Source organism: Halichoeres trimaculatus, unplaced genomic scaffold, assembly GCF_033239565.1.
Source record: "Halichoeres trimaculatus isolate MK-OKI-2021-1 unplaced genomic scaffold, fHalTri1.1 fHalTri1_scaffold_14, whole genome shotgun sequence".
In the NCBI taxonomy this organism is placed as follows: Eukaryota; Metazoa; Chordata; class Actinopteri; order Labriformes; family Labridae; genus Halichoeres; species Halichoeres trimaculatus.
The window spans coordinates 23,313,654-23,341,040 of NW_027437192.1; the positions used below are offsets into that span (position 1 = coordinate 23,313,654).

Here is a 27,387-nt window from a genome sequence, read left to right on the forward strand (position 1 = left end):
GTTGGAAGATTTGAAAATATCTAATAAAGGAAAGAAAAACGGGGAAAAGGGGGACAATTTGAGGCTGAGAATGAAAGTGAAATGAAACAAAGCCAATTTGGTAGTTTGGAGGTATAGCAGGGCTCGTGTTGATCTATGCGGGTATATGTGAGTGTTTATGAGTGAGGCAAAAACAGCCGTCAGCCTGTGGGGCCGAGAAAACTAGATTCTAAATCCATTTTGAGGGCAAACAAATGACCTCTAGGCCACCAAAGTCAGGCACACGCTGTCCTGCACAAACCTGATTCAACTTCTCTTTTCATATCTGGTGCTGAGAGAGTAAGAGGTGAGGGAAAAGTGTGTGTGTGTGTGTCTGTGTGTGTGTGAGAGAGATGGAGTGGGTCTGTCTGTCCAGTAGCTTATAAAAAGTCCATTATAGCGCACTTCTATCAGTTTGGGCTCTCCCAGATGGACCCTGGAGTAAATAGACAGCACCAGAGAGCTATAAGCTCAGATTTGATATACGGCTGAGAAATAGCAGTGTGTGTGTGTGTTTGTGTGTGTGCGTACTTCGGACAGTGTGCATTCAATCATATGCGCTGCTCTGAGAGAGCTGACAGTCGTCGATTGCGAACATTTCCGTGCTTCTGTTTTGGTGCGTGCCTTTTACTTAACACAGCTGTTTTACCATATAAGCATATGTGCTCCCATGCCACACACAAACACACACACACACACACAAATGCACACATAAAGTCTTCCCAGCAGGCTTAAATCCCGGCTCAGTCTGACAAAGGAGCCTGTGGCTCTAACTGGCTCGGGCCCAATCCTCTTCCCCAGCCTGCTGCTTTGTACGGCTCAAAACCGCTTACCCCACAACGTTTATTTATCAGCCATATTTACTTCCTATTGTGTAAGGTGTGTGGGTGTGTCTCATCATATCTTTGTGTGCCACATCAAGGTATATATCCAAGCTTTGGTGCCACTGTAATTGGAAGCGTCCAGACGTTGAATGTGCAATGTTCACGTCTTCACACTCATGTTTGTATATGAAGGGTTTCCTGCTGCTCATTGCATTGAGTTGAGGAGGATGACAAAAGCCCCTGCCTGCTGAGTGATAGCACTCAGCAGGCAGTGAATGGGACTTTGTCCATCTACATGCTACTTTATCAACTGTTTGTTTGTCTGGGAGAAAGGGAGGAAATTGCCTGGAGCAGAAGAAGTGGTTGTGATGGGTTTAGAGCCACTGCGTTATTCTTAGCAGTTGGAGAGGCAAACAAATCAAGCAGTTATCCTCAGATAACCAGCAAACCCTTAGACTGTGTGGGATTCTTGTTTCAGTTTCTGTAATGCATTCCACAGAAATGGACTCACTTAAACAAAGGACCAGAAATCCGATGCGTTTTTTACCGGCATTTTCCATTTCATTAACTTTTGTGGTTGAGATATTTATGGAGCTAAAACTGTCACAAATTGATCCTGATCTGCAGTATAATGCCTGTCTTTGCTGACATTTATGAGCAAACACAACAGAGCAGAAGCTAATATTTGAGTTTTTCATGATTAATCTTCCAACGGTTGTCATGATTAACCAAAACTATTTCAGTCAGTGAACTGGTCGTGTGGGTGAAACTTAATTGCAGCAGCAGAAATTTCCTCAGGTCTCATAAATTCCCACAGATTTAACATACATGCAGACACGACAATGAAAGATCGCATGCTGGGAAAGTGGTGGAGCTGCAAGATGAAGTGTGGAGCAGGCCCAGGGCTGGGATGGGAATTAACTGGAAATGTCAGAGCTTGAACTGATCAGCACATTGGAAGGATGTTTGTAAATAAGTTGTTTGTCTTTTGGTTGTTTCCTCCATCAAAATAATTCAAAGCAATCAATTTTTAGACAGTAAACGAATATGTTCTCAAAGCTGCCTGGTTTCCACCACAAACACTGCTAAAACTCCTCTCGTCAGGCTCTCCAATGACATTATGATATCCCCGAACACAGGAGAATGTATAGTTTTGGTGCCCCTTGATATTACCCATTTTATTTTGTAGATCACAGCATTCTGAGTCACAGACTTAGATACAGGCTTGGCCAGAAAGTTTTACCCATTGTATATCTCTTATTTGTTGGCTTAGCTTTCGTCCTAGAAACTTAAAATTTTGGCATAAGGCATAGCTTTTGGTGTACCTGAGTTCATTTGTTTACTCCTAATGATTGTGGAGTATGGCAACGAAGGGTTAGCGCGACCAGATTGTGGCCTTGAAGGAAGCTGGACTGACAACAATGCAAATCATGAAAAAGGTGAATGTTTGTCGTAAGACTGTCTACAATGCCATGAAACGATACAAGGAGACTGGCAATACCACCAGCAAGTCAATCCCTGGAAGAAAACGTTCAGTCTGGACCAAAAGGGTTGTTGAGATGGTGAGGAAGAGAATACAAAGGAATCCTCGCAGGATCATGAGGGTAACAGCACAGGAAGTGAACATCTCAAGAACTTCACTGAGAGAAAACGTCAAACAGGATTTCGGAGTGAAAGCACTAAAAATGCAACACAGACAACTGATTTCAGCCGCTTCGAAGAAAAAACAGCTTGAGAGGGGGAAAATGATGCTGCAGGAGGCAGGCAGTGGTCAATTCCCAGAATGACAGGGTTTATACACATAGTGCACAGCACCTACCTGAAGGCTGCAGAACTCATGTTCGTGGTCAGGAGCCAGCTGGAGTCATGGTGCGGGCTGCTGTTGCATCTGATGGCTCAAAGTCTCCTTTGGTCTTCATTCAGGAGGGTGTGAAAGTGAACAGCCAGGTGTACCTTCAAATGCTTGAAGAAAAAGTGTTGCCTTGGTGTACCAATGCGTTTGGAAACCAGTATGTCTTCATACGGCGATGGTGAACCAGCTCACACATCCAATGTCACACAAGCCTGGTGCAAGCAGCACTTTCCTGGCTTCTGGGACAAGAACATGTGGCCACCGTCAAGTCCGAACATCGATCCAATGGACTTCGCGATCTGGTCTATCCAGGAGAGGGAGGTCTCCAGAGTATCTCACAGCAGTGTCACCGCTTTGAAGACAGCTCTGATGAAGTCATGGTCAAAACTTGATGCAGAGACAGTGCCAGGTCGTCTCCAGGCTATGATAAAGGCAAAGGATGGCCATATTGAGATGTCTTGGGTCCTGTCCTATTTTCTCTTTATGCTTACTCTGGACCATTTCATCAGCACACTTGTAGTTATTAACTTGTATGCAGATGATATTCAACTGTATCTACCATGAATCATGACACTGATGAACTCATTAATCCAGCCGTCTCACTGCCTTCAAGGACTGAGTGAATGGCATCCTTCTTCAGTTTCAAACTTACAGTGCAAAGTTTCTCATCATAGCTTTGAATAGCAATACTGAGAATACCAGCTCCCTTTCAACTTCTATCAGTCTAATTTCAGCATTCTTAATGTCTGGTAAGGCTACTTTGTTTAAACTGCATATTTAACTCTGGTTTATATGTCTCAGCTGAAAAGCACAGTGATACTGAAATGAGTAAGTCCTCTTTTCATTGTCCACATTTAATCAAAAGCCTTCTGAAAGACTTTCAACTAGGTTCAGCAGGTCACCTAACATCCCTGTGATCTTATTTTGCTCACATCTCACCTGTAGATTGCTCAGGTCTTTTTTATCAAAGTACTTGTTGTCTCCTGTGTCTGACCCAAACCAAAGGGCGATTGTACTTGTGAATTTGTCCTTCTGCCTTTGAAACATCATTTCATTGTAAATATGCTGTACTGTTTCTTCCTACGCTTTGGAAAACAGCTGAAAAACCTTTCTAAATTGACCTTTGACCATCTGATTTATGCAGCTGCAGTTCTTTTCATTCCCTGCTTTAGAGTCATTTTGTTATTGTTGTTGTTCCTTGATTATCATTTTTAATGAGGTGTTTGGTGACCTCACTCTGTAAAAGGTTCTAAACCAAATGAACTTATTTACTTACTTACATAAAAAGCTGGAACCAGCAAATGTTTGACATTTTGACTTGAAATTAACATTTGACCAACAATTTTCTTTCAATAGAAAGACGATTAGCAGCTCAAAAACATTACAGGGGTCAGTATTTTTTACCCAAAATGTTTGGTAAGCTGATAAAGCTTCTTTGCATTTACCACCCCAGTTCTTTTAGACAAAGATACAGCTCAACTCAGCCAGTTAATGATATGCTGTATTGTTTAAGTAGCTGTGATAGGTAGTTAACATCAAGGATGGGTTTAAGAGTCTGCAAATGCCTCAATACAGTAAATCCCACCAAATGACACTAGCTCTTAACATTGTATAGTCCATTACAGTCTTTGTACCAATCTTTATAGCTGCCAGTTTGAATGTCAGTACTTAAAACTCCTAATTTACATCCATAGGTATGAATCAAAGTCCAGCATTTACACTTTGCCAATCACAGGGTTATCGTGGTTAACTTTTTTCCCCATAAAGAGGAAGAGACTGCTAAAAGGGGTTGACAAGATCAAGGATGACTGGTCTACTTCACGGTTTTATATCTCCTCTCTCCAGCGTTGTCATTAAATCAACTGCATAAAGGCAGGTTCAGAGGAGCAGTTATTAGCAGATCCTGGCTTGTGACTTCAATGCCCTTACATTCCTGTATTTATGATAACCCATCATTTTATACCTTTAATGGACCACATTGCATTCTTGAGCTGTGATCTCTTCATTTGTCTGGGGCAGATTTTTAAACTGTTTTCCTTTCAGTCACACAGTCAAATGACACTAAAGCAGCAGACTCACGACAAGCAAAATATCACAGCTCCACCTCTGCTGCTGACCAATCATAGGCTTATCGACCCTAACCTCTATTGGAAGTGATACTGGCGACTATAGATGGGAAATAGATTCCCCCTGGAGATGGAGAAAGAGCTGAAATGGTAGAAAAAAAAGCAGGGATAAGAGAGAGGGCAAGAAGATTTGATGAAGTGTGTGATGATGTATCCATTAAAGCGCAGTCCAGAACATTAAACAATATAGTGGGGTTGGTAAAGGTCAGTACTCTCGAGAGGGTTTATCCATATTGATCTCTCCTTTCGATTCTGCCAGACTCGGCACCGGTGTCCCTCTAAATCCTATACTGTGCTGCAGACCAAACCGAGAAAGAGACAGATGAAAAGCAGGAGGGAGATAGCCCGAAAAAGTAGTCCTCACTGGTCATTTTATTTGAGACATTACTTCTCTCTCCTGCTTCACTGACCTCTATGTCTCAGAAGCACAGTCCTCACTAACACTGAGCTTTATTTGTGTCAGATTCTGCCAGAAAATGGAATTGGAAACTCACAGCTCTGTCTTTTTTTAACTCTTAAAAATCCACAGCTTAACAACTTGATGTTATCCAGCTTGTCCATGCAGAGGACAAGCTTTGCTGTAAACAGGCATCGAACACTTGGGATGAGTGCATTGAACATAGTTCCTTCATCATGAAACATGTCCCATGTGTCCCTGGTTGATGTCAGAGATGTCTCTGTGACTCACCTACTGAAGTAGGGTAATTGCATGGTAGGAGCTACGTTTTCATCATCCAAGGTCTGTGATTGCGTAATGGTTGCACTCCTAACCCTTGGGAGTGAAGACATTAGGTTAACACCCACCTTTAAGTTAATGGTACGAGCTTGCTAATGCTTGTGCTTTTGCTGGAACTTGTGTGACACGCAAACTATTGAAGTGAGTTATTCATTTGAGAGGAGCTTGGTTTTGAATCACTTTGAAAGTTTTGAGTTGCAAGGCAAAGTTACATTGATTGACGAGCTACTGCCACACTTGGTGGGGCTCCTTTTTGTCTGTAATACAAATATATGGTCTAACTTAGTTGGTTTGAAACCTGACTACTTTCGCTTGGTCTAGCCATTGAATGAATACAGAGTGGACAGCGTGGCTCTGCCATTTATGGTACGTATGTACGGTTTTGAAGCCAAAATATCTCCGTCACAGGCGCAGCCATTGGAGCAGTTGTGCAGCCAGAGTCCGCGCAGTAGACTGTGAGGGACTCTGGCGAATCTGAGTGGAGCTGGGTGACAAAAATAATATTTTCTTTCTTTCGAGAGTCTAATCACTTCTTGACTCTACCTTCTGGCATATTTTACAATCCACGAGAAAAAAAAAAATACACAAGAAAAGCAGCTGTCAATCATTGTCTCTTGTAGCCAATAAAAACGAAACTTTCAAGAACAAAGAGGACTTGAATACAAGGCAGCCAAATGATATTTTCAAATCACCACAAAAATCGGACGTGAGACACATTTCTATGAGGTGTATTCATGTTTTAAAGTTTGACCACAGCCCATCTGGAATGACAGGAGAGATGGATTTTTTGACCTATACTGCAGCCAGTCACTGGGGTGGGGGGAGGGGCGAGCTATGGGTCTAGTGCAGGGCTATTCAATGAAAAATTTGGTCTGGCCAGATTTTCAGACTAATTTTTCAGACTAATTTTCTTTCACTAACACTGAATTTTTCAGTGTTAGTGAAAGGAACCCAAATTCCAATCTCTTGGCAGCTGCTTTCAGGCTGCATGTGGCCCGCGGGCCGCTAATTAAATAGCACTGATCTAGCGTATACCGCCATAGTTTTAAATGAGAGATCAATCAGTCCAAAGTTGTCTGTTTCACATTCGGCTAAACAACATCTTTGTAAATATTTTGATTTCAAAGGTCTGTCTGTGCTGTGCAAGCACAAAGTAAAATAGACATTTTTGTTCTGCATCAAAGCTCTGTGCACATTTTTAGCTGACTATGAAATAGACTAAAATTAAAGCCTATGCCTCTGTGCTGCCAACACAACAGAGCCACTTCTTCTTTATAGTTTTACTTAATGTTTGTTGCCACTGCCACTGGGTTGGTGTCAGGAGGGGTGATTAACTTTATGCCTCTGAAAGCTCATTTCCCACTGTCTCCTGGGTAAAGCACTACAGTTTTACTGTTAAAAGAAAGCAGAATGAGATTCATTTGTCTGAAAAAAAAAACTACTTATGAATGCACAGGACAAGATCAGCAAAGTGATACGAGGTTTTCGCACAGAAGCTTTAGCAGACTCCACACTTTTTTCATCTTTTTTTGGAATGTGAAACCTTTGATGCTCACTTTCTCTAAACCTCCTACAAGCTAGTTTGAACCTTTTAACTCAACGTGGAGCAGTGATATGGCGGTAATGATGAGGTGTATAAGCGTAGTATATAGTGAGCCAGGGAGAGTTCAGCCAGGCAGCGAGAAATGCAGAAATGCAAGCCACAAATATCTAGAAGCACTCTATCCTTGTGCAGGGTTTAACATTTTTCATGTGAAATATTTTACTGTAAAACCTGCAGCGAAGTGAGTGGGTGTTTGCACTGTGTGCTGACCCTGGGAGGGCTCATGAAACTTGTAAATCCTGGGGCTGTTTGAGTTTATATCCCTTCTCTCAGTTTGATTGTAACATTACAGGCGATGGTGCCCGTCTTTTTTAGACAGTATTTAATCTTTTTTTTAAATTTTCTTCTCAAATATCTCCAGTGCACTGTTGCACCCCTTGATAATTTAAGTTTGTTTCAAAACAAAGTGAAAGTAGCCACCCACATAAATACTCATAGACAATACCCCATCCCAAGGCTTTGGCTGACTGCAGCAGCACAATCTAAACGGCAAAAAAAAATAAAATAATAAAAATAAAAAAAGAGACACACACAAAATAAGAAAAACAATTTTGTTGTGTGTTTTGTGATGAAGGTTTGTTCTTTTCAAATTTAGCACAGGTTTTCTTGAATAAAAAAAATCAAACAAAGGAAGAGGTGAGAAAAAGAAGAACGCATCAATAAAAGAGTGAGTCCCACATCCCCAGCTGGTGGCGATGGGTTTTGGCAATCATAAAAGAATTAGAGCAATCTTCCCAAGCATTCAGGCTTTTATGTGCGTTTATGTGAATACTGGAGAATGCCCCGTGCGTCCATTGATGTGTTTATGTTCCCTCGATCACCCGCTGATAGAGGCTAATGCGAGGAAATTTCAGTGTCAATCACTTTTGTGCTGTGTAATGTAACACACACACACATATAAAAGGGAAAGAAAGAAGAACACTGTATGTCTCTGCTTACTTGTTTTAATGCATCTGCTGGGATAGGAAAAAAAATTCCCACAGGCACCATGTACCCTTGTGAGAACGATCTGCTAAATCAAAGATTGTTTCCCCTGCCGAGGGAGTTGATTAAGTCTTGTGTTGGTGAAACTAAGCCTATAAATCCATTTGCACAGATCAGAATGGCTCACTCTCATGCCTCCTTATGTTTGTACCAATGGAGATAAAACAAGCGCAGATATGTTGCATGATTTCCCTTTCTCCATGCTCTCTCTCTCTCTCGAGGCATCCACTCTGAATTCTTCCGGTTTAGTCATATACACAATACATATATAAACAGCCTCTTTAAACTTTTACTCTTTGCTCAGTCGTGACATTTCATTTTAACATGTATAGACTTTTATTTACACTTTGAGTTTTCCATTCAAGCCAAGTAGCTTAAAGGAATCAGCTTTCCTCTGAGATTATTCAGCAAACATAAAATTCTGCGATGTGTTTGAGCACGATGTGTACTGAAATGTATCAGTGTCTTCTTTAAATATTCTGCTACAAGTATCAAGCCAAAAGATTGTAGGCGTATGTAATTTATTTTGCCAGAGTCGTGTTCTGGATGTACTGAAAACTTGCCTTTTGGACTTCACTGGATGTACATACTAGCAGAGAACGCTTGTTTGGTTTACATTCAACACCATGTTTTTATGTGTAGGCACAGACCTATAGGCACTGTAGTAAACAAACTGTGCATCCACTTTGCAGTATGTTCAAACTAAAACTCTCACTGTGTCATAGTATAAGCAACATAATACGATCTGTACAAAGAAGCTGGAACAAAGGAAATAGATGTATTCTTGTCTTTTCCAGACGCATATGATGATGACGACCTGAAGGTGAAGACCCAAAGACCAAGATCAGCTGACCAGCCAGGTGTGTTTCAGGCACAAACAGGTGAGTAATGAGAGTGTGTGTAGCCCCTCTCGCACATGAACTCCCGACAGTTTCTGGATATTATCAAGATGTCTGGGACCTGATCTGTAGATGCTCTGATTGGTCAAGGTGAGGGAAGAGTTATCAAATTAGTCCATGCAGAAAGAAGAGGTCTATGTAGCCCCGTTTCAACCAAGCAGTCCAGTTTAGATCAGTACTGTTTGGTACGGGTTCAGCTTGGTCCTGTTTGCGTTTCCACAGCCAACTGTGCCCCTTTGTGGTAGGTGGCGTGTAAGCCGGACGCCGATAGCTGCATCAGTTAGATAACAGCGTGATGCCATAGCAGCGCGACACAGTGTACCCTGCTCATAAATCCAACAAAGAAGAAAAACGTGACATGGTAAACTTATGGGAAACATCCAGTAATTTGTCTTCTTTGTGATTGGCATGTGGCTCTTTGATACAAAGCGCAATCAAGCTTTTTAGACTGTGTGCCACCAGCATTAATATGGCCGCTGCTGCATTGTAAGTAGGGATGGGTATCGAAGCAGGTACTTTTTTAGGCACTGACCGAATTCTGACAAAAGTACCGGGTACCGATTCATGTAAAGTCAAAAGGTACCATGTTTAGGTACCTAAATGCATCCTTGTGACTTTGAGGGAGTGGAAGAGTAGGCGATTTTCCATGCTGGACATGAACACAGCATTCCAAGTTTATATAATGAAGAATAAATATGTTAAATTGAAAAAAATATATATTCTATTATTAAGCAAATTGATATTTTTTACCACATTAACACACAAAAGTATCGAAAATTGGTACCGTTGAGTACCGGTATCGATTACCAGGTACAGGACATTGGTGCCGTATCGTTTCAAATGTGAAAGGTACCCATCCCTAATTGTTAGTGACAATTCTTTTGACCATTCAACTGTCTGCAGTGTTTTAGCTCCACCCTCTGGTATCGACTTAGTAGTCTGGCACTCCTACGGTGGTTATTTGGGGATCTATCCAAGCGGCAACCTCCAGTCTAAGAATATGAGACAACACTGAAGTGCTAAGATCTGCTGTTTCTCAAGTGTTCACTTGAGGCCGGAAGTCAGATACACACCAAGTTAAAAAAAGCCATTTTCAAAACAGAAATTAATCTATTTACAGCCTGGTTCAAAAAACGTCTCCTGTCTGAATCGCTAAGTTTACTACCAGCACCCACTGTACGGGGGTGAATTTTCTTCTAACTCGGCCGTTCAGAGGATATTAAGATCGCGAGCTCCCCCAATAAGAGGCACAGCTGAGGGTCACGTGATCAACAGGCGCCCTATGGCTGTAGGTGAAGCCCTTGCCACTACCAATATGGCCGCTATAGCCGATGTGCTTCATTTTCCGTTTCAGAAACAGACGGGTGACGTCGGCGAGACTACGTCCATGTTCTGCACAGTCTGTCCCTGGATCAGCCAGGGGAATCGCTGTAAAATGCGTGCTGTGCCGAGAAGAACCAAACTGAACTGCTTGGTGGAAACAGGGCTTATTTTTATAAGCTTAATGATTACAATAGAAAGGGTCACAGATTTACTTTGCATGCCCTGAAAGCAGAATACTCTGCTCAGGGTCAGTGTGAGCAAATCTGTGTGTTTTCATTACACCTACATCTTTTTTTGGACGTCAAGAATTACCCAGGAGTGAAGTGGATGTGTAAGAGGGGCTTATGTGGAGAGGTGTGTGTTTCATATGACCTAAACCAATGATGCCAATTTAAGTTCTATGGGCTGTTTGTGCAACTAAACTACAAAATAGGTTTGTCACTAAGTAATTTGAATAGATTTTTGCTTTTGAGATACCAAAGAACCACAGGGAAGCTGTTTTAGCTGTCAATAGCAATGTTTGAAAACTTCAAAGTAAGACATTTAATGTGTGTGACAATAAAGCCTTACATAATTTAGAAGATTAGCAATGACACACTAAAGAATTCATGCTGTAATACATGAATCAACTGAGAGTGTCATTTTATGCAGATGACTCAACCGTATACTGTACATACATGATTTAAATAGTTGGCTGATTTACCCACACAAGAATGCACAATTATTTCATATCTTGCACACTCATAAACCCTTCCCATAGAGTAGAAGTGGGAGTCCCCGCCATGAGGGAAACCCCCGGCTCCATCTTGTCCTTCCCCTCAGTTTAGCCTCCACCATCTCGCTTCGCCCCATTCTTCAGTTTCCTGCAGGCATGTGTGAGGAGCTTAAGCTCTGACTCACGGCATGTTAATGAAGATGTAATGCGATTAACGGACATGCAATTAATTTGATTTCCTTCTTTGCCATGTGATGATGCCTCCATCAAAGGACACAGCACTCATAAACAATTTAGAGGGAGAGGAGCAGAATGATTTAACTCCTTGGTGACGTTCAAGGGCGTCACTTAGGAGAGAGCAGTGTACAGTCTCTCAAAAACAACTGAACATAGTCACACACACAGATGTGCTTGTTAACTTTACCACTGTAATAAGATTTAGAGCCTTTAATTTTAACTATAAGTGGTGAAATTGTGTTACCATAATCCTATGAACATTAATGCTACCATTAAACACGATCTTGTTCCGGATGAGAGCTTCATTCCTCTAAAAACTTCATTTTTACACATTTATTTCATTAAAAGCCCTAAATCAATTAATCACATGCACAAATCACATATTTCCCAGAGGAACCGTGAGTATATAAAGATCAAGAATCTAAATGAAGCAATCTTACATCCAACATGTGAAGAAACCGAGCTGGTTTAGAGTCTTAGAAAATCTCTCATTCCTCAACACGAAGAAAAGACATCCTCTGACTTCACAACCCGGCTCTTTCATCATCCGTCTGACAGGCGCACACTTTTCCCTCGACAATTGTATAGATTACGATTTTGTTTGTCTTTTTTCATTGCAGTGATATTGCGATGGTGTCATAGTCATCTGAGGGAGCTTTCAATTTATTTCAGTAAATAAAGAGCAAAGACAAACCAAGAGTTGCTAACAGGAATCAATAAAGAAAACATGTTTTGATGCTTTCGGTGGCGGGTGAATTGGAAGTGAAATATAGCCAAGAGGTGTCAGATACATCTTGTTTCCATGATGTCTTTGTCGTCCCTTTAAACTATGAGTCCTTAAAAAATAAAAGAAAATTTGTAGTGAGAGTTTTAGACGGTAAATGTGGGAACTGTACGGTTGTATCATCATCTCATGGATGGGTGTGATGTTCCTCTTGCAGAAAACACGTATCCATGCTGCCACAAAAAACTTAATCAGAGTGAAACTCACTGTGTCCATCTCTGTCTAACTCTTCAGGTGACCCAGCAGCCGAGGAGTGGTCGCAGTGGAGTGTGTGTTCCCTCACATGTGGGCAAGGCTGGCAAGTGAGGACACGATCGTGTGTTTCTTCTCCCTATGGGACTCTGTGCAGCGGTGCCCTGCGGGAAACACGCATGTGCAACAACACTGCGTCCTGTCCAGGCGATCCTGGGATCATAGGCTCAGGTACGTTGAAGCCAACATTATCGTGGCACTGACTGGATTCTACTCCTCTGTTGCAGTAAAGATGCTCTATTTATATCATGTGCGCTTTGATGGCAGAATAATAAAGGATTCAAGGTTAGGTCTTGGAATCTGTAAATGCCTGGTGACATCTCAAGGATACCTGCAGAGCATGCCTGGATGTACAGCAGCAATGATTAAATGTCGAGAAACATTACGCAAAATGTTTTGCAAAATGTGGACCACATACAAATACATTATTTGCAGCTTTCCCAACCTGGATTCAAACTTCTGGAAGCCTTTTCTTTTAAAAGTGAAATGTCGCTTTAAATGAAGGCTTTCTGCTCAAATCCTGTCTCACCCATGCGGCATTTACTTGCCTATTTACAACGTGCTAAGAAAGCTGCAAAACCGAAGGAAATAATGACAGTGTGAAACTCACTTCTGAAGGAGGTGGGCGGTATTCACACACCAACACACACAAAATTACACACATCACATGGATCTGCTCAGCCAAAACGCAATCTATCCTTGGTAGAGCAGAAAAAAAAGTCCCTCCAGTATGAGAGTGTCATTTTGTCACTTTAATTCACACTACTGGCCAGCTGAGAGAGGGAAAGTGAAAGATACAGACAGACGGACATGACACCTGAGCTGATGTCAGTAAGTCTATTAGACATGTCAGAGCTCAGAAGTTCAAACTTTCTGACTTCTCTATCTTTAGCTCCTCTCCACTCTCACTTTTCTTTCAGAGCTGTGCTCTTTCTTTTTGGTGTATTCACATAAATAATACATATCTATTTTGGTCTTGATGAAGAGCTACACATGAGAAAAAAAAACATTATTCCAAATAGGCAAGTGTTTGAGGATAATCTTATCGATAACTACTGTGTGCTTGGTTCTCTTTTGGTAATCCTAAACAGAGACTTTATATGGACTGACAGGCTGATGTATTCCGCTCTACACTTCCTTCAAAAAGGCAGAACTAAATAAGGAGAATGATCTCCATCTTTCCTTCCCTCCAGCAACACAAAACACAATTAAGCCAGATCAAGTCGCCGAGGGAACTTGTGCATCCTGAATAATATGACTCTGCTCTTGATTGATTGCTGGTGTGGGCCTTTACTGGATGAAATTCTGAAGTGCCGTCTGTTCTGCTCTGATTTGATTGCAATGATTGCAATTGAAGTGAATCTTGGACGGCATTGCCTCCCTCCCGTCTGGCCTCTGTTCTACTGCTAATGCTCTGTCCTGAACCATTGGACTTAAAAGAAGACAGCCCTTTTAGGAAAATCAGACAGTGGATTGGCCAAATTACAGTAAAAAGTAAATATATTTATAATATTTGTTATTATTACTATTATTATTCACCCTTTGTGTTATACCTACATGTTTACATGTTGCTTGAGATAGAAGGAAGTTGGGGCAATACATACCAGGGTTTTTTTGTTTGTTTGTTTTTTTAATAAAAAAAAATACATAAATAATAACATTTTATTTATTTATTCATTTATTTATTTGTTTGTTTGTTTATTTAATTAATTAATTTCACCTTTATTTAACCAGTTTAGTCCCATTGGCATTAAAAAAAAAAAAAAAAAAAAAAAAAACTCTTTCAAGGTTCAAGGAAGACCTGTAAAACCGCAAAGTTACAGACAGGAAATGCAAAGGGAGACCAAGTACAAGTCATAAAACACAACATTATGGATCAAAATAGAGCCACTTATAAGTGTTGGGCTCAATTGTTCAAAACAGACCTCTGTAGCTTTCTCTAGTTCCAGTTTAAAGCTAGAAGCTTGAGTTAATGTCCACACTGCTAGCATGTCACAGCTGGATCTCTGTCTGCACCCCCGGTGCTTTCTAATGCTACCCTCACATTATAAGACTTTGAAAAGATTTGGAAAAGACTCCTAGAAACTTTCAGCTCACACCTGCTCACATCTAAAGACCAGTTTTAGTCTCACCCTAGTCTCAGACTGAGATTTTACCAAGACTGTGAATCTTGCAGGATCACTGTTTACAAGACTTAACTCCACCATTCGCTCCTCTTTTTCTACGGTCCATTTTCTCCGTCGCTCCTCCATTGCTTCCATTCCTTCATATCTGCCTGGTTTCCTGTTTACGCTTTCGTCAGAGCTCATCTATTGGTTGTTGATCGTGTGACGTCACTGCGACTTCCGATAATATCAAACATGTTTGATACCATCGCAAACCAAAGACTGGGAAAAGACTGACATGAAACAGCGCAGATTACTATCTCACACTAAACGATCGAGAGCACGTGCGCGCGCCACGACTCCAGTAAAACTCCAAGATTTATTAAAGATTTTCAGGTTTTAGTCTGAGACTGTGAAAATCGTTTGGTGTGAGCCCAGCATTAGTTGTACTGTGAGCAGTGTGTAACTTAAGCTTTTCAATAAAAAGCAATGTTTACACAAGGGATGAATTGGAATTTTTAACAAATTGAAATGAAAATAAAGAGTTACAAAGTAAAAAAAAAAAAAAAAAAAAAAAAAAGGTTTTCTGGGGGCTGGTTATAAAATGGTACAATGGCCATTTGAGGGCTGAAAGCCATCAGAACTGGAAAAAAATAAAATGAATGTCAATAAGTTTCAAGGGACCATATTGTATTTATGCTTGCTATGCCTACACAGTGCATAGACTATGATAAAGTTTGCACTTTGCCTCGCTATGTCAGTTTGATACGTTAAGCTTTCCACTTTGAGTTGAGCAATGCCGTCATTGTATGCTGTACCCAGAGCAGTCGAAAGAATCAAGCCTGAGCCAGATACGATATCAGACAGTCTACTCCACCAGCCTCTTTTTCAGCAAAAAATGACAGACTGACCTCTCTCTCTACGACTCTGCAGTGTTTGGGGACTGACAGTCGACTGTCATAGGAACATGTCAGAAAAGCTTGCATTGTCGCTTCGCTGCAAGAGAGGAGGGAAGCACAGCCTGTTGTTCTGGTTGGCAGGCAGAGGGGTATTCTCCAGGCAAACCTCTCAGCACCATAAAAGAGTGCATCACAGGAATACAGCACCAGTGTCTTTCATTCATGGGTATTTTAATAATGGGAATTTGAAGAAAGGATGTTGAATAGGAAATCAGGGCTCACAACTTCTCTTGGGATGGATAACTCAAAGAGAGAGCAGAGACTTAACTTTGTAAATGTCAGAGTGTGGTTGTTGGGATTAAGCTACAAAGTGGAGCCCAGTTATTGGACAAGACTTACCAATAATTGCCAAAAACAACTGAAAGGGCATGCTATGGACCATCAGCACTACATACAAGGTCCCATATTTTGCTCCTTTTCTGCAGTTTAATATGGATCATTGATGTCTTCATGAAATGATAGTGACATGTTTTGGTCCAAAAAGCCAATAAATCAAGCACAGCAGTATTGTTTCCTGGCTCTCATAGCCCCTCTGTTCAGAATGCTCTGATTTAGTGGGTGTGACCTTCTGCCCCGCTCTTCTGCGCCACTGAGAGCGGTGCCACGAGCTCCGAGTGCACAATATTTAGAAAACAGCGAAGCTCTTAAATCGTAACATTGCAGGCTAAAACAACAGGCTAACTGCAGCTAAAGTTAGAATCCTGAAGCTAACACAGAGACAGGGGGGACACTGAAGAAAAGCTCTTACATCTGCTCCACAGCACACAGCATTTAAAATACTCACATTTCCAGAGTCAGAGGTTTGTTGGTGGATGGTTGGTAATGCACCTGGATTCAGGACCAGTCTATTCACTAGCCCTCTGTTGTACTGTCCAAAGTTGGGAAAGCATTCAGCCGTGAAGTGACTAACACACACATGCACAGTTTTACTGAGTGTAGCTGGCACATTTCCTTGATAAATGCTGGATTGAAATCTAGCTATGTCAGTTTGATACGCTAAGCTTTCCACTTTGAGTTTTTGTCATTCAATATCACATTTTGTGGGGGGAAAGTGAAAGACCCATGAATTTCCCTAAAAGTAAAGTGATTTTTGCATAATATGAGACCTTTAAATTAATTCAAGATCAGTTAAATAACACCGGACTCTTAAACAACCATAAAACAGAAGTATAAAAGTGTTGAATGATGTATAGAAGGATTGTAAAAACAGGGCCAAGGTCCCAAAGATGCTCAGTCATCCCTTTATTCATCCACAAACGCAAGTCCGACCTCCTAAGTTCAAGTAGCTACTACTTCTGGGGGGTGCAAAAGAGGTGTTGGATGTCATGCTGACCTTAGTTTCAACACCCTGTGCACCCCAAGCTCCTTGAAGCTTCCTTCTGTAGCAATGCAGCCTGTAAAGTAGCATCTGGATGGTGGCTTCGCTTGTATGTTCTGAGCAGAAGGCCTCCACATTAAACTTTCATGGTTTTGATGAGTGCTGATTGTGTTGTTCATGTTTGTGTCAGCATCGGATGTGGGTGTCGTTTCAGCTTTGTTCTCCATGATTTAAGCATCATTTAAGTGTCATTAGTTAGAGTGCTCTGCTAATTTGTCACATAATTGCACTGTTCTTTTTGCTCGTTTTCTCTGTACGAGTTTCAGAAGTTTGTCTGAAATGTCCATGAAAATGAGTCATTGTGTACCTTTGCAGCACATGAGTGCGTTCACATATGAGTGAGGAGTCACTCAGTGCTTACTGATGCATGTCAGCCCCCCGTAAACTCATTGAAATAACTGTGAAAAAACAAGGGAAGCGAGGGGAACATTCTCCATCCCTGTCGGTGCATATGCTAATCTTGTTTTTATGCAAATGGGCCAACGCAATTTGTATGTCTAAGTGCCTCATTTTCCATTCAGCGTCGATATTAATATCCTCAGCTGCTCCTTTGATGGAATATTGGTGGCTGTGTTATGTTCCGTTTATTTTCTCATTTTTCCCTCTACTCCTCTGATGTTTCCTGACGCAGCTCTGGAGGGGTGCGGGGGCACTCCAGGGATTGCCTGAATGAGATCACGTCAAATTCAAGCAGACTGGGAGTGTGGAGGTGGTTGCAAAGGGACATGAAAGTGTTCAATGAACTGAATGCAATTGTGATTTCTTTTAGAGAACATTTCTTATTTTTATCTCTTTCTTAATAATGTCATTTTATAGTCAAAATCAATATTGTTTGATCTGCTATTGTATGTCTGCTGATTGATACAGCCTTGGCTAACCCTGATCTGATGGGACTATATCAAAAGCGAACATAAAGTAGAGTCCCCAGTAGCACATGCACAAACACATGAGTTAATCAAGAACACAGTAATTTGTATTTCCATTTCAACCACTTAATGCCAATTCTGTACCAAAAGAACTACTCCTGACATCCTTATATAACATCCGCAATATCAAAGAGTTGCTGCCAATAAGCCTGCTGTAGAGTGAAATGCTTTTAAAGGATCCATCTCCAGATATATTTTTAAAAGGGAGTTAAGTATACATACACTCATGCTTGTATTCATGAGTTTCTCCTTTCAAACCAGCTGCTCAGAACATGTTTGCTTGTTTCGCCAACTTCCTGATTCATCCGATAGATTTGCAGTGAATTGATTTTCTTAACTCTGTTTCATATGCGTTTACTCGTAACCACAAACATTCAGGGCACACAAGTATGAGTGAGCACACGCTTTCACAGTTTCTCCCAAAGCATCCTGAGCTGGGGAGCATTCGCAGTCTGCATGCTTAATTTTTCGACATGTTTGCCAGTTTCTTCCATTCTGCTTCTTGACTATTTATTTGTGTTTGTGCAAGTTTTTTGGGCTTAGAAGTGGGTGTGTTATGAGTGTGGGTGGATATGTCTCTGGGCACAACTCTGTGCATGCTTTTATGTGTGTCTGCGCGAGTTAGGAACATCAAAGAAAAGTAGCTTGGACATAAAGCCAATGAAGTGAAAATAGACATTTTTCCCCTCCCTGTTTTATCATGGCCAAAACTCCTAAATTAAGGTGATACAGATAATCAATTTGAAGTAATAGTGCAGCTCTTGACAAAGCAAACTAGGCAGTAATTGGTCCAGCAAATTAACTTTTTTTTTTCCTTTTTGGATGGGGGTTGGGGGGGGTTTGTGCTGAAGTTTAAAAGGCCTTTATGCCCCAAAGCGTGCAAAGTGAAGTGGTACCCCTCACTTCTGTTCAAGTTAGCGAATGCTTATTTACAATAGATTCAGTGACATTTAAAACATGCAGCAGAACAATCCTGCATTATGAATATAGTGTGTCTGGGTCAGTGCACAGTCAAATGCTGCAACACCACACTTCCAGCAACCACTCAAGCAAGAAACAGAGGGTGCATGCAAGGATGCAATCATAGAGTCATGACAGACTTGTGCAGATGGCAAGCACACACAATCAAACGCACAAGTATTGTAGACACGCTGTGCGGTGCCCTCAGATGGAGCTGCCGCTAATGATGGTGGCTCTCAGATTCATCATCATGCATGTTTACCATGTAGAATGGGCTCATCAAAAGTATCTCAATACAGACGCTTGGGTATGTCTATTAATTGCATTGATTTAAAGACATGCATTGAAGTCATGTATCCTCATTACACATAGACTCATTCTCTGAGGGCTGCGGATGTGCTTTGGTAAGTGTGTGAGTGTGCATATTTTAAATAAAGGAAGATGAGCACGGACATTTATCTCCTCTTATCTGATATTACTTCCATTGCATCAGAATGCAGCGTGTTGGAAGTGATGCGCTTCTTTCTTCCACACATTTTCCACAGCATATTTTTAATCTGCCTCACAAAGACGGAATTTCTAGAGTTCATGAACTAGCGGTGACCGGGTGTTTCACAGATCTGTCACAAAAGGTTTGATCATCAGTGATTGGCTCGTTGTTGAAATTTTTTTATTTGTTTTTTTTTTATTTTGCTGCTGTAAACACGCTCTCATTCACCTCCCTCTGTGACTGCAACCCTGATGGAAATAAGCTCCCTTTAATGTGCACAGTTGGACTGAAAGATGTGTGATTACATGCAAATGTAGTGGTTGGTGTCAGGAAAGACAATAGAGCTTTTTTTTTTTTTTATAACTGGGAAACATCATGTGTACGAGCTGTGTTGTAGTCTGGGAGTACATTTTTGTCTTATGCTGATTTTCATATCAGATTTTTTTTTCTACCCTTCTGCCCATCTACAATTGATATTTCCTTCTTTCACTGAGTCCCAGTTTCAAAGCTGCCTCAAGCTTGATTTTATTGGCTAATTGATTAGGTTTGCAGAGTCAGACTTCAGATACACTTGTACTGAGTTTAAAAGATGGGGATTTGATTCAGATGAATAAGTGATGTAGAAAAAATCTACATAACAGCACTCTTGATGAGTTGTGTTTATTTAGCCTTATTGACGTGTAAGTGTGTAAAGTTCTAGACGATTCTTTCTGTAGAAATTAAGCCTTATGATTTTGTTTCAAGTCAGTATTTGAAAGTAAGTGTTGTCCAACCTCTAATGCAAAGATATTTCAGCTGGCTGCACATGAGCCAGCTCTGAACAAATCTGAAGTCTCTGAACAAATTTTGGTGAAAAGTCTTAACTGTGAAGAAATAACTCACCCAATGAGGGCTGAATCTAATTTTAATATCAGAATACGTCAGCAAACACAGTAAAGTTACGTCTGAATGTCCAACCATTTCACTACTATCTGTAAATCAGTTACCATGTCAGCATGTCTGGAACCAAATTAGGAGTTACTGGAGGACAAAACTGATAGTTTGACATTATTTCTTTAATGTAATTTTCCTGCAATACTTTAAACTTAACAGAACCCTGGATGCTAACGGACTTGATAAGTATGCTACTGATAGTCAAGCATTAAATTAGCATGATGTTGAAATAATCTATTCAGTATCCTAGAAAAACAAAAAAATCAACTTATGAACATGTAAACAGATCAGACCAACTGCTGTGGACGGATTTCTGGTTCTCTGAAGTCAGATGAACAAACCCAGATAAGCTGTTGGAGGTTGATTGGGTCACTAGGACCCAATCTGGCAGAGGACCAGTCCCTCCTGCACTGCCTGCAGCTGGTGCAGAATGCAGCTGCCCTTCTCCTTACTGGAAAGCGCAAATTTGATCACATATCTCCTATCCTGGCTTCCTTGCACTGGCTACCAGTTGCTTTTAGAATTGATTTTAAAATTTTATTGCTTGTTTTTAAAGGTCTTAATGGCCTAGCCCCCCAGTACCTGACTTAGCTTCTGGATCTCTATGTCCCGGCCAGGACATTGAGATCCTCGGGGCAGGTGCTATTGGTCCCCCCAAAAACAAAACTAAAAACTAAAGGTGACCGGGCCTTCATGGCGGCTGCTCCTCGCCTCTGGAACAGTCTGCCTGAGCATATCCGCTCCGCCAGCTCAGTTGAGGTTTTTAAATCATTTTTAAAGACTCATCTCTTCTCCCTGGCTTTTAATCAAAGATGAGTGCACATCCTATTTATTTATGTTTATTTTTATTTTTTTATTTTTTTATTTTTATGTGTTTTATGTGTTTTAATGTATTTTAATAAATACTGACTTTTGCTTATGTTTTAGATATTTTAAGCCATATGTGTTGTTTGTGTTTGTACAGCACTTTGGTCAACTTCGGTTGTTTTAAATGTGCTCTATAATTAAAGTTTGAGTTGAGTTGAGTTGAGTATTCTGCTCATGCTTCACGGATCACATGACTTTGACCCGGAAACTGTAGGGCAGGGATGTCAAACTCATGCCATGGAGGGCCAAGAGGCTGCAGGTTTTCCTTCCAACCAAACACTCCTCCAGCTGATTCCACTGATTACCTCACCTTCAAGCAGAGAGCAGGGACTAATCAGTGAAACCAGCTGGTGAAGTTCTTGGTTGGATAGAAAACCTGCAGCCTCTTGGCCCTCCATGGCACGAGTTTGACACCTGTGCTGTAGGGCATAAATGGGTTGGGGAAGTTCAGCCGACTACATCTTCAGAGGAGGATAAGCTATCATATTGTACTGAGGGTACAGGTAGCTGTAAAGTTGCTCATGTTTCTATCATTCAACAAACTACCAGTCTGTGTAACATCTGTTTGTTGTAAACATACTGACAGATGCTTCTAGAACAGTTGCCATCAGTGGTTATCAGATTACCATACCTGCACACTCCATTGTTTTTTTTTTCTTTCTTTTGTCTGTCTGTCTGTCAGTCTGCGCTGCAAAATTTACAAGATCTACCTTTATAATTATGATCAATAAATGATCAAATACATAATGGAAATTGTGACAGAGGCAGATTTCTAGAAAAAAAACTGTTTAACACATCATCATATGGTTAAACAGACTTTAGCCCTTGTGTGGGTCTGAAACGGCATATATAGGGTTGTCATTTACCACCTTTCATTTATACACTGATCACATGACAACATGATATTGGTGCCCCAGTGTATGATTTTACAATGCATCACAGTGCTTGAAGTCTCACTGAGTACACACACAGTAGGAGCCTCACACACACAGGCATGCAAACACACATCACTGTTCCTTCCTTTCTACTCCAGCAACTCACGGTGATTCTGTCTCTGTCGTAACACTTCTGTTACTACATCTGATCTGTGTGACAGGGACATAACAACCACAGCTTGAACACACACAATTAAAGGACTTTTGATTCAAAGAAATAAAAAATCAACCAGCTTCTGATGTTTTTTGACATCTTTGAAAAATCCATTTAAATTTATGCTGGGAAATTAAAAAGGAAAAAAGAATCCCATTAATCTTCCTTTCATCCTTAGAAACAGACAAAAATGTTCAATGTTTTAATCAAAAAAAGTAAAAGAGAAAGATTTAAGCTTGTGTTGCCAGTGCTAAGTGCTCTGTTTTAGTCAAATGAAAACTTTGGTAGCCAATGGTATGATCAAAAAAACAGATAATTAACAAGCATAATTAGCGCAATAAACAGGCCTACAGTTGGGATATGCTCTTTGATGATTCTCAGAAATAAAAATCTCTAACACAATGAATATCAATAAGGCAATAATCTTATTTACAACTCTTTCAAATGACAACAGCCTGCTGCTAGCTTTGTTAGCATGTTAAGTTAGCTTCCTGGCAGTCATTCCTGGTGTTGCTAATGAAGCTAGCTCAAAGTTTGACAAGGGTCATTGTTGGTTATCAGTACAGTCAAATTCAGTAACAAAGTAAAGACTTCATTCTTATAGCTCACAGTAACACAGTAGCTTAAAGAGACAGTGACTGTCTTACTGATTTGAAAGATGTCTCACTATTTATCAGCCCCTATTTCTCTGAACTTTTTAATACCAGTCTTCCCCCTCTCTCAGCCCTCTCCTCCTGCTCCTCTGAGCCTTCCTTCACAGAGTAGACTTAATTATTTATCGCCATGATTTATTTAGCTTTGCTCAACACAGGACCAGCTATCTCCATCTTGCTGTCTCAAACTTTCTCTCCTTTTCTCTGTGGCTCTGTTTCCCCCTTCCTCTCTCTGTATCTTGCTTTCTATCTTTCCTTCTGCATCCACCTTAAACCGGCTTCCTCTTACTTTCTTCCATCTCTTTCAACAAGTCTCATCTCCTCTGACGTCTGAGCTGAACATGCCTCTATCATCAAGATAGAATATTTCTGCTCATGGCTCTAGCTTTTTCTTTATTCCACTTTATCAGCTCAATTCTTTCTAATGTCTTTATGTTTTTCTTCTGTTCATGTGTTTTCCTACCCTCCCTCTTGACATTCATTAACCAGTCCTGCCCTTCATCTTTTGGTATCCTTTGGAGTCTGCTGTTGAACATTTCCGCTGTGTTCTTCTCCTTTAAATATTCGTCTGCCATCATTATTTCCTCTAATCTCAGGTCAAATGGCACCAAATGCTTTAGGCAATTATTTTTGTGCGTGTGTTTTTGCAAATGTGTGTCTTTTTTTCTTACATGGCACAATCTGTCAGTGTCATAGTGCTCAAGTAACCGGTAAGAAGAGAGCAGAATCACCGGAGAAGTCTGAAATAACGTTCATTATCTGCAAAGTTTTGTTCCAGTCCGAAGTTCGTTTGTTCTATTTTGATTTGCTTCAAATGCATCTGCTGCTGAAACGAGATGAGAAATGCAGTGAGGAGAAAAACAGGAATGAGGAGGGGGAAAGAAGAGAAACATTTTTAATATTTTAAGTGGTGTTTGAAGTGTTTGAAGTCTTCAGATCCTCTAGTTCACAAACTGAAAGCGCTAATAATTTCAGAAGCAAACTTACCACGTTCATTTCCTCCTCATGACTCGAGCTGTTTAACTGCATGTCTTCAAATGCCCATTCCTAACCTCCATTTTCTTTCATGTAGCAACATGTAAGTACAGATTCATTCTCAGTGTTTCTTTTCCTTTGTAATGTTTGTTTGGAGGTCGAATGTCACCTCCCTCATGTTTTTTAAGGAATGTGCTATGCCTCATTTAATATGTTATGTTTCTCTCATTTTCTAACCCTTTTGCCTGCTATGAGATGCCCCCCCTCCCTTTCCCCCTCCTTCCCTCATTCCTCATCCCCATGTGGTGTGTGTTTGTGCGTGTGTTTGTAGTGCATGGGCTGTGGGAGGAGTGGTCGTTATGGAGTCTGTGCTCTGTGACCTGTGAGCGGGGCTCCAGGACGCGAACCAGGAAGTGTGTGAACGGAGGCGGGGCCTTGGCTTGTGGACGGCCCGAGATACAGACCAAACTCTGCAACATAGCAGTGTGTCCTGGTTAGTACCATCCCCATTCTACATCAAAACACCCAAACAGTCTTGTCTCAGTCTTGCTCTGTCTTGGTCTCTGTCCACTCACTGATGCCTGACTCCTTTCCTCCATCCAACAAAAGAAAAAAAACAGCTGGGTTATGGTCACATCTCTGACATTTACAGACATTTTCCTTGTTTTGTCTCATCTTTGCAACCCAAGAGCCAGACTGAGCTTTCTTTTGAACTACTTTCATTCATGTCCCAAACTGCCAAACCACCATCACTAGTTATTACAGCCCTAGAAACACCAGAGTAATCCTTCCAGATTATTTATATTTACTAATAAATCCAAGGCACCATTTTTTTTACACAGTAGCTCCAGACAGATCAGTTGTTGTGAAATAATTTTCTGTCCACATGATAAGGCAGGAATAGCTGTGAAGTCCACAGAACTGTCCCAGGCCAGCAGGTAGTGATAATGAGTTTTCTGTCTGTCATGTCAAACACCGCTAAAGAACAGTGATGTTTCTTTGTGATATTGCAATTACATGTAATAGTATCACACAGATGTAATCCAGTTGCCTACTATCTTAGTGCTCGGATAATACATATACAATAACACATACCATGGGTGTGTTGAGGTCATGATGTCACCTTTGTTTTTTTTTTTTTTGTTTTTTTTTTTTGTTTTCTTCGTTTTGTTTGGTTTGTTTCTAAATTACACAGTTTTGAAGGAGCAGTTTTTATAAATCTTTGAGCTCTGCTTTCAGTCATCTAAAGCTTTGTTGATGAGTTCACATGGAGCCAAAATTCAGAGAAAACATACATACACACACACACACACACACGCACGCACGCACGCACACACACACACACACACACACACACACACACACACACACACACATATATATATATATATATATATATATATATATATATATATATATATATATATATATATATATATATATATATATATATATATACATATATATATATATATACATATATATATATATATATATATATATATATATATATATATATATATATATATATATATATATATATATATATATATATATATATATATATATATATAACTGGCATGTTACCATTGCCAATGTACCACTCTCAGATGTACTTCATTATCTCACATTCAGGGAGTGTTAACATTTGTCAGGATGGCCAAAAAGAGTACATTAAGAAAAGGAGCATTTTTCAGAGAAATGTCATTTGATATAATTGTGGGTTAGGAAGGACTATGTGCATCTTTTCTCCCAGTTCAAAGAAGACTGATGAACCCAAAAAAGCTGTCAAATCCTTAAATTCTTAACATCAAAGTCTACTCTTTGTGTGTTTTACCTTTACTACTTATTTCATGGAATTTTCAGGTGAGCATCACACTGTTAATTTTTACATGTCACTTGAAAATACGTGGTTAAATATCACTGTTGTTATGGGAAATACTGAATGAAATTAAGCTGAATCGGAAAAAAAAAAAAAAAAAATGGTTTCATTTGTAACTAACCAGATTTGGGATAACAGTGGACACTTATTATTTTTTTTTCCCATTGTGCTAACATGGCATGCCTGCAGCATGATTTCCCCTCTTTCCTACCTCCTGATTTTCATCATATTATATGGTATAAACTATGGAATACACTCCCATTTTTCCACCTCTTTGACTCAGCCATTTTACAGGATCAAAGTAGATCCAAGCCTTTAACGACAGACTTTAGTCCTTCCACGGTTGGCCTGGTTGGAACTCTCTACCGATTGTCTCTGAGATTACCTGTTAGACCTATACCTTGTCAAGAACAGCTATATGTCAGTGGTGCAGGCCTAACTAATTCTAGTGTCTGGGCTACCTCAGGACTCCTCTTACTCCAATCTTGCTCTGTCTGTCCAGCTGAGACATCTTTATCAGGCTGCCATTGGAGTGGAATGGGACAATTGAAATAACGTCTCAGTGGAGCCAACCCTGAAGGAAAAGTAGGGCACATTTTAACCAACAATTACTGGGGCCTGTCACTTTCTATATGGAGACATCGGCTTACCTCATGATATAAATAGCCTGCTAGAGTCGACTCATATATCAGGCACATGCATTGTCACTGTGCTTATATTTTTTTAAAGTGTTCCTTGAAAAAAAAAACACTTACTTTGAAAGGATTGACATTAAAAGGGAAATTCCATTTCCCTTGTTTAATTTACGCCATGCTTTCTGGCGGAATATAAATAGTTTCTGCATAACATTGGACATTAATGGATGTACAGACATTAAAACATCAGACAGCTTATAACGAAATTGGAAGCTGCTGTTTTTTTCTTCCCAATTGATCTCAGTCCAAGTGAGTGTGTGTGCTCATATAGGATGTAATCACTCACAGGAAATGCAATTATCACAGGGTAAGTGCTTTTTATTTATCATTGCTATGGAAAAGGATCTTCTTATTTCCCCTGGTTAAATGAAACATAAATTTATGTGAATCCAGCTGGAACCTATCTGGGCTTGGGCCCGTCCCTTCCCACTGACTATGTTTTGCTTGTTATCAGGATGAGAGGCCTTTTTTGTTTTTCAAAAAGGATGCTTTATAAGGTTAATATTTAAATAAAATAAAACTGTCCCCAAAGCCAAAACAGCTGCAGAGTTATGTCCCAAAGAGGACAGAATACGGAAAAGTCGTAATCTAAAGTATAGCCTCCGGGATGTTTTGGAAACTGTGATGGAAGGAGAGGGTTTAGGAAAGCAGAGTAGGCTCGTCCTTCAGGGGCCTTAAGGAAATCTGTGTATTTGTGTCTTCCTGGGCTGTGTGTGTTTGTGTATTTGTGTGTGAATATATCACAACAGATGCAGTGTACTTTCAGGAGTTCAAAGGCATGGGGCCTTTGAAATGATGAATACCAGCACGGGCCTTTTGGCACAAACGGCCTTGCATAGAAAATGAAGCTTTGATGGATCTTGTCTATTTGTGTGTGTTTTGTGTGTATTATGTGAGTGCCTGTGCCTGTGTTTATGTGTGCATATGTAGGTTTCTCATGTTGTGCCTCAAGCAATATATACTCAGGCCATCAGACCATACTGTCTACTGTCGAGCCTTCTCAATGGTGTCTGAGCTACAGTATGATGAACCACTGTGGGTTATGAAATTTGAAGCTAATGTCCACAGCCTTTACTAAAACTTCTCACAATGGTTTGTCTTCTATGTTGACACATTCTTAGC

The 27,387-nt window shown here is 40.4% G+C and overlaps 1 protein-coding gene across 11 annotated transcripts in view; it reads left to right on the plus strand.

Moving 5' to 3' along the window:
• The window catches only part of adgrb2 (adhesion G protein-coupled receptor B2), a 286,386-nt gene that overhangs the window by 138,169 nt on the left and 120,830 nt on the right, over positions 1 to 27,387 (plus strand). For 9 of the 11 annotated variants that reach the window (XR_012599510.1, XM_074686141.1, XM_074686147.1 and 6 more), the window contains exons 3-5: positions 8,941 to 9,024; positions 12,336 to 12,524; positions 24,020 to 24,181. Coding sequence is in view for 10 of the 11 variants with exons in the window: in XM_074686141.1 (XP_074542242.1) it covers positions 8,941 to 9,024; positions 12,336 to 12,524; positions 24,020 to 24,181 (435 nt within the window). In the remaining variant the exon portion in view is untranslated. The remainder of the gene's footprint in view (positions 1 to 8,940; positions 9,025 to 12,335; positions 12,525 to 24,019; positions 24,182 to 27,387) is intronic. The other 2 variants (XM_074686144.1, XM_074686150.1) reach the window with 2 other exon arrangements.